This window comes from Harpegnathos saltator, unplaced genomic scaffold (genome assembly GCF_003227715.2).
Source record: "Harpegnathos saltator strain DR-91 unplaced genomic scaffold, Hsal_v8.6 scaffold119, whole genome shotgun sequence".
In the NCBI taxonomy this organism is placed as follows: Eukaryota; Metazoa; Arthropoda; class Insecta; order Hymenoptera; family Formicidae; genus Harpegnathos; species Harpegnathos saltator.
The window spans coordinates 599,432-611,588 of NW_020229894.1; the positions used below are offsets into that span (position 1 = coordinate 599,432).

At 50.4% G+C, this 12,157-nt stretch overlaps 1 protein-coding gene across 7 annotated transcripts in view; it reads left to right on the forward strand.

The window, feature by feature from the left end:
• The window catches only part of LOC105181492 (growth factor receptor-bound protein 14), a 348,327-nt gene extending 336,961 nt beyond the window's left edge, over window positions 1–11,366 (forward strand). For all 7 annotated transcript variants that reach the window (XM_025304178.1, XM_025304174.1, XM_011138293.3 and 4 more), the window contains 3 exons: window positions 1,681–1,949; window positions 7,956–8,049; window positions 8,980–11,366. In XM_025304178.1, the coding sequence (XP_025159963.1) occupies window positions 1,681–1,949; window positions 7,956–8,049; window positions 8,980–9,234 (618 nt within the window). In that variant the 3' untranslated portion in view covers window positions 9,235–11,366. The remainder of the gene's footprint in view (window positions 1–1,680; window positions 1,950–7,955; window positions 8,050–8,979) is intronic.
• The last annotated feature ends 791 nt before the right edge of the window (window positions 11,367–12,157 follow it).

Sequence of the window (12,157 nt, forward strand, 5' to 3'; positions counted from 1 at the left end):
TTCCATTCAACCGAACATTGTTTCCGTGCGCGATCTTGTAAAGTTATAAAATACATGAGACACGACAAGTCACACTTGCTCGAGCGCGCAGTGTGTATGTACGCTTTGGCACGAAAATATACCGCTCGAGTTTCCTCCTCGGGGGGAGGGGGGAGGGGTTTCGTTACTTTGCTTGCGTATGAGAGAAAGAGCGTTCGGGCGTTAGATAATTGCCGGCGTCTCGTCGCTGAATTGAGAGCAGAAGCACCACTCGAAGCAATCTCGACGCGTCGTTCGTCGCGCGCGATATCGCGCCCTTCCGACGCCGCTCGCCATCGTCGATTGCGGAATCGCGGTTTGCGGAAAGAAGAGCCCCGAGCGGATAAAATTATTGCCGGAGAGGGCGGCGATGAGTTATCGTCGGCGATTGTTACCGGTTGTATCGCATCGGGGTCATAATTTTACGGAAGATTCGCGGGGCGGTTTGCTCGTCGTGGATCAACGGCCGGAGGGTGGCTTTCGCTCTCCTCTCTCTCTCTCTCTCTCTCTCTCTCTTTCTCTCTGTCTCGCTGGGGCGAGTTATTTACCGGACTGGAAACCACCCGCGCTTCTAATCCCAAATAAAAACATTCGGCGGCAGCCCGGAACAGCTCACCCTTCATCGTGCCCACTCGTAAAGGACGGGCTTCCGCTTGCCAAGAGATAAACGTCGAAACGCTCAAACTCACGTTTAAACTCGGGGTTATGGATAGGCGTATTTATCCCTGGGATCATTGAGCACCCCGCGCGAAATTTAGGTATCCGCCGTATCGGTGACCGGAAAAACATGCCCGCAGAATGATAAAGTTGACGGGAAAGGGGGGGAAAAAAGCGCAACTGCGATTTTTTCCGATAGAACCCCCCCCTCCCCTTCGCGATACGTGTGCATAATAGTGTAAACGTAAAAATTCGGACTCATCCGTAGAACGTGCGGACGCTTTTTCCACGAATAGATCGGATGTCAGGACGAATTTCCCTCGGCGATATCGAGATGTTGATATTTATTTTATTGAGCGCGTCCGCTAGCGAGTTCCTTCTTCTGTGCGAACTGAATTTCAGCACGGTGAAAACTGCGAGGGAAAATATTGGTGGACACGCACCGTCCGCGAAAATCAATATCTGGAAATTCGTGAAGTAGGACGACTGATTATCATTATTATTACTATTATTGTTATTAGTTTCATTTGTGTCCGCGGGAATAAATTCGCTTTGGCACAAAGGGCACAAATTGCACAGAATATTCTCGGTTTTAACGGCCAAATTGCGCCGCTGTGTGTTCTACGGATAAAAGTAAGGGACAAACGTTACGTGTACGTATGTGTCGTCCGTAGAAGCTTTGTTTTGCAAAAAATTTGCAACGAAAAAATGATGAAACATACGGCGAATAAAAGAAATTCGCTCTTATTAATAATTTCGTTTTTATCGTGATTTCTTAATATTCCACTTCAAAATGTTGATCAATTCGGTCCAATATCGATGATGATTGATGATATCGTAGAAAAATGGAATTAATTACCTTACGAATTGCATGTTGATCGTTTTATTTCTGTTTCCTAATTGAGTGTTAATTGAGGGTTTAGTTGTCGACGACACGCGTGAGACGCGATCGACTACGTGTGATCGGTGATTTACAAATGTGGCTTTTTTTCCGTCTCGTTGCAGGAGTCTGTGCGATCACGCGTGGCGATGGACTTCACCGGTAGTGTGGGCAGGATAGTCGAGGATCCGAAGGAAGCCAAGGACATAGCCGAGAACGAGGGCATAATCTGGCGACGGAGATGGCGGCCGTTCTCGCGAACACCACCGGGTTGCGCTATGGTGAGATTGCACGGCCTCGACGGCGGTATACACGTTCTTCAGCCTTGGTTCCATGGCGGCCTCAAGAGAGAGATCGCGGCGGCTATAATAAGGGATCACGGCTCCGTCGACGGGTAAGTTCCACTTAATTCTTTAGCCATTTTCTTACAAACGTTTTACTTTGCTTGAAAATTTTTATTTGGCATTTCAATTTCTTATCTAGCATCTCCCCTCGTGATACTTAGGATCACTTAAATATTCCTTAGTAACGTTTAGATAAATATATGTCTCTATAATTATCTTAGGACGATATCCTCCAAGGATGTTTTTTTTTTTTTTTTTTTTTTTTAAGAACCTTAATGTAAAAAAGAAGTAGGTACAACAGAGTAAAGATTTGACGAAAAATTGTCTGGTCTAGAAGAATCAACAAATAGAAGAAAAAAAAATGCGCGCCTATAAAATACATGCTATTAAAAGAAATATGAATGAAAAGTTGAAAAAAAAATATAAATGAAAAATTAAAATAAAGAAGAAAAAAACGAAATTAACAAAAAGAAAGATCTACGAGAGACGAACGCCTCTTCAGGATCGAAGCGCACAATGAGAGGTGATAAAATAAGTCGACAAAAATTTCAACAAATCAACAACGGAGTTGCGAGCATCCGAATAAAAAATGCGATAAGCGTTTCATCAACGAAATGCCAAAACTAAATATTCCAAGGAAACACGACACCCTCGGTCCCCGGGGAACTTTCGCCGAGGACGAATCCGACTGGAAGGATACGACTGTAAATTTCGACCTATCGCTCCTCCGTTCGCGCGCGCGCACGCCGCGTATTCGAGGAGCAGCGCTGCTTGAAGCTCACCTCGGGACATTGGGCGATCTTTAATCGCGGTTTCTCCGGTTCTCCGGGTCTGGCAGTTAATTTTCGGTGTTCCGAGCGAGACCGCTCTCGATCGCTCGCGTCCGCGGATTAATCGACCGAGTGTGTCGTCGCCGCGGCATCGCAACGGTTCTCCCGAACGCGCAACGCGACACGACGCCTGCTCGCTGCCTCGCTCCCTCCCTTGCCTCCCCCCTGCCCCGAAAATCTCGATCGCGTCGATGCTGGCGATGATAACCGTCATCATCCGGGCTGGAGGGCTTGCCTCTCGCGAACCGGTTGAGAGTTACGACCTCGAAGCTGCCGCGCGCGCGCGGGCGACACGCCTGGCTGATGCTTGCGTAATTCTCATCGCGATTATTACGGGCGATCGTAAATCACGCTGAATTCCTATCGAATATCCTCCGTTTCCACTCGTCCGCCCACTCGCCTCTCTTTATTATCTTAGTATCTTATTATTTGCTAATCCCCTCGCGCCTGTTCGCACGTTTGAATTTTAATGCCAACACCGCGGAGAACGAGGAGGAGGAGGAGGTTGCTGAACGCTCCTCCTCGTTTGCTTATGCATGCCGCTTCGCTCTCTGCTACATTTTAATGGCTACGCTAATGATAATACGCGCGCCTCTATACGGACTGTCGAAATACGAAAACATTACGTAAAGGATACATCATACGCGCGTGCGAAAGTCCGGAGGAGGAGACGCGTCGGAGGAGGAAAAGGCCGAAGCTCAGCAAACGACTCGGCTCGGCGAATGATAGCCGGCGAAAATAACTACCGCTGTGACGGAGTTCCTTTGAAGCGGCAATAAGTCGATTATTTATTCATCCGCTCTCCCGGGCCCGACATGCGCATTGTCACGGGATCGCGTATCATTTCTGCGTTGGATTGATAATGACGGGTTGCTTGGTGATTTTCAAAGTGAATGTAACGAATCGATCAGGCAAATAAGAGCCGCACGTTGATGCAACAACCGCGCGGCGCGGCAATTTTCATTGAATAATGTACCGTGTTAATATATCGTATTATATACAATACCAGAAAGAGAGGGAGAGAGAGAGAGAGAGAGAGAGAGAGAGAGAGAGAGAGAGAGAGAGATCGTATCACGTAGCTTTAGGATAAATCCGCAGCGCAGTGCAAATTTATATATCGCAACGATTGATGAATTCGTTTGCTCGGGTACCTTTTCAACCGGCCAATATAGAAATTTATGATTATAACGTAAAATAAATGTCCCTTAATGATACAAGCACGCGCTATTATATCTCCTCAGTGGAAGCTGACCAATCCTCGAGAAACGCGAAATTTCGTTGTGTGGAGCGAAGTGAAACGGAGTGAAGTGAAATAAATCGTGCGATCATCTCCCTCTTTCCTCTCCCTCGATCGTTCTCTCCCTCACTTTCTTCTTGTGCTTCTCTGCTCTCGCCTTTACCTATGCCGCCTCGTCTTGAACCGAATCCATCGCCGCGACCGCATTGACCCTCGCATTTGACTTCTATTGACCCGGTGACCCCAATGAACGTTACACGTGTGAACGTGTCCTTGAGAGAGAAACGTCAGAAAAAAATTACCGATATCGCCGATTAAATTTCATTATATTCGCACAAAGGTAATTGTCCTCTCCTTTCCCCTCCTTTCCGTCCACTCTTCCGTCTCTCTCTCTCTCTCCCTCCCTCCTTCGTTGCCAGCGTGCTCTCCACAATGCGAACGAACGAGCGCTTTTGAAAAATTCCTCCGGTTGAACACCGCGAGCGTTCCCATTCGGAACTTGTTTCCTCAAAAACTCCGGGTCACAAGCGCCCTCAGCGCGTGCCAGTATGAATTATACACCTACTCGCGCGAGAATTCTACTCAAACTGTAACCACAGTCTCTCCGAATTCGCCCATCACTCGTGCGAACCGCGTGCCCGTCAAACCTAATAGCGACAAACAAACTGCGCAGCTCTTTTGCAATCACGTTTCCCCAAACTCCAACAGTGGTTACATATCCGTGATAGCTTTTCTCTCGTTCTTTCCCGCGACGACTGCGACGCGTTTTCCGACGGCCGAGTCTTAGAGAGCGCGATGATGAACGTGACTATCCATCTCTCTCTCTCTCTCTCTCTCTCTCTCCCTCTCTCCACCCGCGCTCCGTCTCCGGCTCCTCCTTCGAGGAATTACACGTTCTTCGCGAGGGTGTCGCGGACTCGTCAGCGTTCGTCCATCGGCGATGACACCGTCGGCAAGCGAGCCGAGGAATTCCTCTCGCGGAGTGGCGCTTCGTCGTCCGCGGCGGCGGTCGCAGGCCGCCGGTTTGTCGCTCTCGCGATCTCATTTTTTATTTGCCGAACTGGCGCGGCGCCGGGAATCGCGGATAAATGGTTAATTAACTACTCTCTCTCCTCCATCTATCTCGTCGCGCTAACCCTCGGGGTAATTGAGTGCTCGGGGATCACGTAGTTGTCTCCGGGTTTTACGTTCGTTCAGGGGCCCTTGCATAAATTTGCATAATCTCGATCTCGTAGCCACCTCGCCGCCCCTTTCTTCCGCCTCCGCTCCCCCCCTCCCCTCCCCGGCCTGCGACATCGTTGGAAAAAGAGGAGAGAGCAAGAGGGAGAATGGAGTCCTGCCTCGTCGCGCTCGTGAGCTCTTCCCTCCTCGTTGTCTCCTGCAGAGAATTCCTCCGCAGGTCGAATCCCTTGTCTCTCTCTCTCTCTCTCTCTCTCTCTCTCTCTCTCTCTCTCTCTCTCTCTCTCTCTCTCTCTCTCTCTCTCTCTGGGCCGTCTCTTGTCACAGTCGTCGTCGTTAGCCGCGAAAAACTTTCTAATCGATTGCACTCCGGGCACTGTCTGCTGTCTAATCGTCATTCTCTCTCCCTCTCTCTCTCTTTCTCTCTCTCTCTCTCTCTCTCTCTCCCTCTGTCTGTCTGTCTGTCGACGTAGCCGAAGTCTCGGGTAGCTCGAGATAGAGCGCAGGAGCGCGCTATATCCCGACGACACACGGGCTCCTTTGTAGCACGGGCCGTAACGTCGTTATCCTAACTCGGGGTAGCAGTCCTCGGGCATTACCGTAGTCCGCCAGGACTACGAGTTCCAACCGCCGCTGCCGCCGTCGCCACCTCCAGCCCCCCCCTCCTCCCCTGCACCTCCGCCTCCGTCAGCACACCGGTGTGTTATCTGGCCGGCCGGTGATACGCGGACGCGAGTACTCGCTCGCATGAATATTCCATCGGACGAGCGGGGTTGATAAGAGGCGATAACCGGACATTTGTGCAAACGCGTTATCGTCCGTGTTATATATGAATAATATGGACGGGAGCTTGATTGGTCGAGCGCGCGCGATACCGTATGCGCGAAAATTCATCCACCAGCGCTCCCACTCCCTCCTCCGCCCCTTTTCTCTCTCTCTCTCTCTCTCTTTCCATTTTTCTTTTTCTCCTCTCCCGGCCAGGATTTCACGAAGTAAAGTCACCAGGAAGGAAGAGAAGCAACATTGCGCGCGGCCACCATTCGCCGGAGTTTTACGATCGCGTGACCGCGTCACGACCGTTTTACGACGCGACTCTCTCTCTCTCTCTCTCTCTCTCTCTCTCTCTCTCTCTCTCTCTCTCTCTCTCTCTCTCTCTCTCTCTCTCTCTCTCTCTCTCTCTCCCTCTCCTCTCTCTCTCTCTCTCCTCTCTCTCTCCCTCTCTCTCTCTCTCTCTCTCTCTCTCTCTCTCTCTCTCTCTCTCTGCCTCTCTCTTTTTCTCTTTCTCTTTCCCTTCCTCCGCAGCATCGTAACCATCCGGCCGCCCGACCGGTCCTGTCATCATTGTTGCATCCCCTGATCTCCATCTTCCTCCCTCTCCCACTCACAATCCTTTCTCTCACTCCCTCCCCCACCCTCTTTCTCTTTCTTTCTCTCTCTCTCTCTCTCTCTCTCTCTCTCTCTCTCTCTCTCTCTCTCTCTCTCTCTCTCTCTCCCTCTCCCGCAGACGTTTCTTTAATCGTTTTGCTCGTCTCGCGCTGCCTTTTACGACCGTACTAATTTATACCACGCGATACGCCCGGACGAAAGCCGTTGGCTTCGTCGTCCTTCCTGGTATCAGGCGCATCTAACACTCGACGGCGGCACCGGCATACTGACGACGCAGCCACCGGGTGCTAGATGCGTTTGATCCGCCTGCAAAAAGTGACCCACCAGCCGAATCTGCCGGCTAGTGCTGCGCGGCAGACACCGACTGTCCGTCTCAACAGTTTTTAATCCCTGCTGCATGGCGGCGGAGCCGCAGGAGCAGGCGCGCAGAGGCAGGGATCTTGGAGCGTATACGTGCATGCGAATCATCGGAAATATTTTTAGATAACCGTCACGCGCCGCTGAAAGTTGCAACGCGGGACGGTATACACGTGGCGACGACTTTTTTTTTTTTTTTTTCACATATGCATGAGATGTACCGGAGCGTGCACGGGGGAAAAAGGTCGAAGTTTACGTGACCATGAGCGAGGCAAATGCATTTTAGCTGAGAATTTTTAGCTCTCTTGCGAACTAAATTCTCGGCCTTAAGAAGCAGAAATTTCGGGTTCAGAGAACTGAAGGGAGCGAGATTTTCGGCTTATAAAATCGAATTTGGTCTGCACAGAGCGAGAATTTATTAAATGCTCGTTGCTTCCTATTTGCAGTATAAGTTTATTGGTAATCTTGAATAAAAAATAAACTCTTCTTTCGTGAACACATGATGATGAGGCTTTCTTAGAATTTCTAGTGAGTATACAATTATCGAGAAAGTACTCTCCCTTGGATATAATCATTACTCGAGAGAAAATAAACCGGGTAATCGCTTTTCTCAGCGGCTAAAGATAACCGTTGCTCAAAGATAGCCATTACTCGAATGAAAGTAAACCGAGCGGTCGCTTTTTTCTCTCCTAGCAGTAGAATGAAACTTCTTCTCCGCGCGAGAGAGCCGCGCGGATTCTGTTTTCTCCGCTCAAAACGCGCGTGTGCCTCGTTCATTGTCACCTTTTTTAATTCAGCTTTTTCCCTCTCTCCTTGTGCGGCGTGTAATTTTAATTATTTACGGCCATGTCGCGTGTGTGGTTACTTGTCTCGGCCGGATGGAAATCCTCGTCGCCGTCGTCGTCGTCGTCGTCGTCTTGGGCACTTTTACGTGCGATTGAGAAATAAATTTAACGAGAGGAGTAAATCAAGTTGAATTAAGGTTGACGCGGTTAACAGCCTGTGTAAATATCCCGCCGTGACGCATGGAATTCTCACGAAATCCTCCTCCGTTCTGTCGGTTGCAGCGTGTTCCTGGTCAGGGAGAGCAAGAGCAATCCGGGAGCCTACGTGCTGACCTACAAGTACAGCGACAAGGTCTTTCATGCGCAAATCCAGCCGGTAAGTATCCGCGCTGTGATCGATAATTAGCGACAAGTGGCGGCGGATCCTTCGCGGTCGAGTTAACTTCGCGGCGATTAAACGCGTCTAGACGGAAAAGTTTCGCCTCTTCTCCCCCTCGCCGCCCGCTCTCCTCCTCTCCCCCCCCCTCTCCCACCTCCCGATCGTTTGCTTTAAAGCCCCGGGGCTATGGGTTATTGGGCGGATTGCCAGTGAAATCCCACGAGATACGCCCAAAGATACGCGTTCGATCCTCCGCGATCTGAATTAATTCCGCCGAAGTGAGCCGCTGAATTAAACATTCCGCTCCCCGTGGGCGTTATCCGACCCGCGATAATCAATTCCCGATATTTCGATTATTTCACGGAGATTCGATAAGACGATAGATAGTCCCCGTCCGCCTCGTCTTCGCAAACGAAAACGCTCACTTGGGCGCTCGCGACGGGTTGCCGCCGTTCATTGATACACTCTCGAAGCTTCACGAGCTTTGGTGCAATTCGACGTTCGCGTAATGACTCGGAATAATTTGTCGATTACTCGGAGATTCCAAATGTGTGTCGAAGCTCCTTAGTGTGCCCAGTTTCGTTTCTTTCCTCTCCAAAGGCGCGCGCGTATTTTCGAATTCTTCAGGTTCCGAATATTCAAATGTCCCAGTAATATTTACACTTCGAAATTGCACTCTTCCTTTTAATGTGGCGAAATGAGTGTTGTAAAGCCAAGGGAAGAAAGAAAATCCTGTGCTCTGCCGTATATTGTCATGATCTATCGATAATAATATTTGCCAACACTTTCGCATTTGGAAATTTCGTTATAACGAGTACAACGAAGCTTGAGAGAAGCTTCAAAGTAGCGAAGCCTCGAGTATCATTCACGGCCGACAGAGCGCACCTCCTTCTTCACGTATCTTCACGTCGACCGCGTTTCTTCCAGGTCTTCGACGAGCGCCGCAATTGCTGGCTGTACACCCTGGACAAAGGGGCGACCAAGTTCTACGATCTGCTGCAGCTGATCGAGTTTTACCAGCTGAACGCGGGCTCGCTGCCCACTCGATTGACTCACTACGTGCAGAACGGGGTGCCGCCGCCGTTGCCCAGGCCTGAGGACGGCGGCGCGTCTCCTTCGCCGCCCGAGGGCAGCCAGCGATTCAGCGACAAGGCCGAGTGCGGCAATCCAGCGAGCATTTGAGTATAGGACAGTCGGCGACCCGCTGGTGTTGTCGACGACGATCGCCTGCTCACCGCTCCCACCACCACCGCCCCCCTCACCATCACGGACAACGTGGTGTTGGTGCACCATCGCGCCAGCAGCAACCGCCTGGGCAACCACGGCGACGACGGTAACGACGACGACGACGGTGGCGGCGACGGGAACGGGAACGGCGGCGACGTCCGCGCGACACGATCGGGTTGCTGGAGCCTGTGTCTCTGCAGTTACAACAAGTGGGATTTGTAGCGCGCGATCAGCGGCCGGACTGCCGGTGCTCCTCGGCGGTGCTCAAGCGCGCGAACCAGCAGGACAAGAAGAGCCGGAAGTAGACGGGGAAGCAGGAGCGGAAAGAGTAGAAGAATAAGAAGAAGAAGAAGAAGAAGAAGAAGAAGAAGAAGAAGAAAAAGAAGACGCGAGCGAAGAAGCAGAGAGAACGAAGACGAGAGCGTCGAGCTTGAGCGTCCAACCGTCGAGACGTCCTCGGATCGCGGTTCTTTCTATGCGGAGCGACTTGTGTGTTGTATGACGTCACTGGGTCGGCTGACCCGTGCAACAGAACGACCAATTTGGGCGCGAGGCACGCGATCGGAAGTAGAATCGCCGGGAGAAGAACCGCAGGATCGCTGTCGTACGAAATCATTCGTTTTTTTTCACCGCCAACACCATCACCACCGCCATCGCCACTACCACCATCACCATCACCACTACTACCACCACCACCACCACCATGCCATCCTTGATTTCTCACATTCGTTCCGTTGTCGTTCCGCGCAACGCGCGGTCAGGTGTCGACCGAGAGAGCAGCGCGGCTGTATGCCCGCCGACAGCGATCCTCACGCGGAAACGGAAACCTCTTCGATGTTTTTAATCGTACGTTATTGTATTAGTCGTGTAAGGATCGTCCCACGAGACGATCGTTGGTCCATCTTGTCGTCTAGACGCACCTTCCCCGGCTCCCTTCTTCATCCGTAAGATACCCATACACACGCACACACATACACACACACACACACCATGTACACGCCGGTTTCTCAACGACAAGTGCGTCTAGACGGTCGAAGGTATCGTGTAATCTGTTTTTCTTTTGTTCTTTCCATTTTTTCTACATGTCCACGTCCGATGTGTGTCCATCGTGCGTGTGCAACAACTAGATTTATCGTAACCTCGCGACGACGTCGTCGCCGTCGTCGTCGTCGTCGTCAACGCCGTCGCCAGGTTATTTCGCAAAGAGAGGAAGGGAAAAAGAGCGCGATTACGCGCGCGTATATGAATGATGCGTGTTGTGCGTGTCGTGTGTGCATGTGAGATTGCGAGAGCGGATGAGAGAGGGAAGTATCGTCGCGTGAGGTACGATATAGTTCGCGCTACATGCGCCAGCAATACCCGAGGAACACGAACACAAAGTTCAGAGTCTTTTTGCGTGTGTGAGAAAGAACGAGAGAAGGAGATAAAGAGAGCGAGTGTATGAGTGAGAAAGAGTGAAAGAGGAAGGTCGAACGAAAGAGAGAAAGAAAAGAGAAGGTGTGTGCGAGTAGGATTAATTAGGCGCGTGATTTCCCTCTCCCCTACTCTCTCCTATTTTTTCTTCATCGTTTTTCCCCCCTTTTGGCGCGCGTCGCATCTCCCAAGCATCTCTTCTTCCGTTCAGTTGTTTCTCCGAAGAGAATGCGCGACAGGGTGAACTGCGCCGCTAGCTACCACGACTTTGTTTCCCGACGACGATGACGACGAGCTTAAAAGAAGAAGGTGAATCGGCCAAGTCGAGAGAGGGAGAGAGTGAGAAAGTGTGAGAGAATGAGAGGAAGAGAGTGAGAGAGAGAGAGAGAGAGAGAGAGAGAGAGAGAGAGAGAGCAAGTGAGAGAGAGAGAGAGAGAGAGAGAGAGAGGGAGGGAGGGAAGAAGAAAAAGAGTTTGTACCGAAGCGTCCGTGTTCCGTTTATTAGCCGTAAGCTTTGTCCAGCAAAAAGATCGAGATCGTTCTTGAGGGAGACGAACGGTCCGAGTAATGTTCAGGTTCGTGATTCATTCCCAAGGTCCAGCGTGTTCAAAATTTAAGCGAGGCAGCTTCATCGACGGGGCACGAGGAGAAGGGAAATAGCACAGATTTTTTTTCTCACAGGAGTATCGAGAAAGAGTGCATCGCGCCTTGTGTTACGAAATTCTTTTATTACGGCGGCTCGTGTATTACGGCGAGCCGCGGAAACGGCGCGCGAATCGACAGAATCGATGCGACAGAATGAAGCGAAAAGCTTACACACACATATACACACTTTAACGAATCTAGGAGACACAATACGATTAGCGTAAGGGATCCTCGACGTTTGCGTACGTCGAGGGCCGAGGGACGCGCTCGCGGATTCTTCTAGCAGAGAAATCTGGAAGCATGCCCCTCGGAAGACATGATCTCATATGTTACAGACGTTTCAGTTACGCGAAGCATTTGTTGATTAATACAAATTCGAAGAAGTTCGATTAATTACTAATAAAGTTCTATGCTAAGAGAACGTTGAAATAAGGGGATGAGAGAGAGAGAGAGAGAGAGAGAGAGAGAGAGAGAGAGAGAGAGAGAGAGAGAGAGAGAGAGAGAGAGAGAGAGAGAGAGAGAGAGAGAGAGAGAGAGAGAGAGAAAGGCAGGGAGGGAGAGAGAGGAGAGAGAGAAAGAGTGAAAATGAGAGGGAGAGAAAGAGGAAAGAGAGAGTGGGGGGAGAAAGAGAGAGAGAGAGAGAGAGAGAGAGAGAGAGAGAGAGAGAGAGAGAGAGAGAGAGAGAGAGAGAATGTGTGAAAACGGGAGAATGATGGCGCGTGTGTATATGTGTAAAGAGGCGAGAAATAAGGAAACGTAAGGAAGAGACGAGGTTGGTCAAGTCGTAAAACACAAAAGAGGTCTATTTAAATATAAAAAA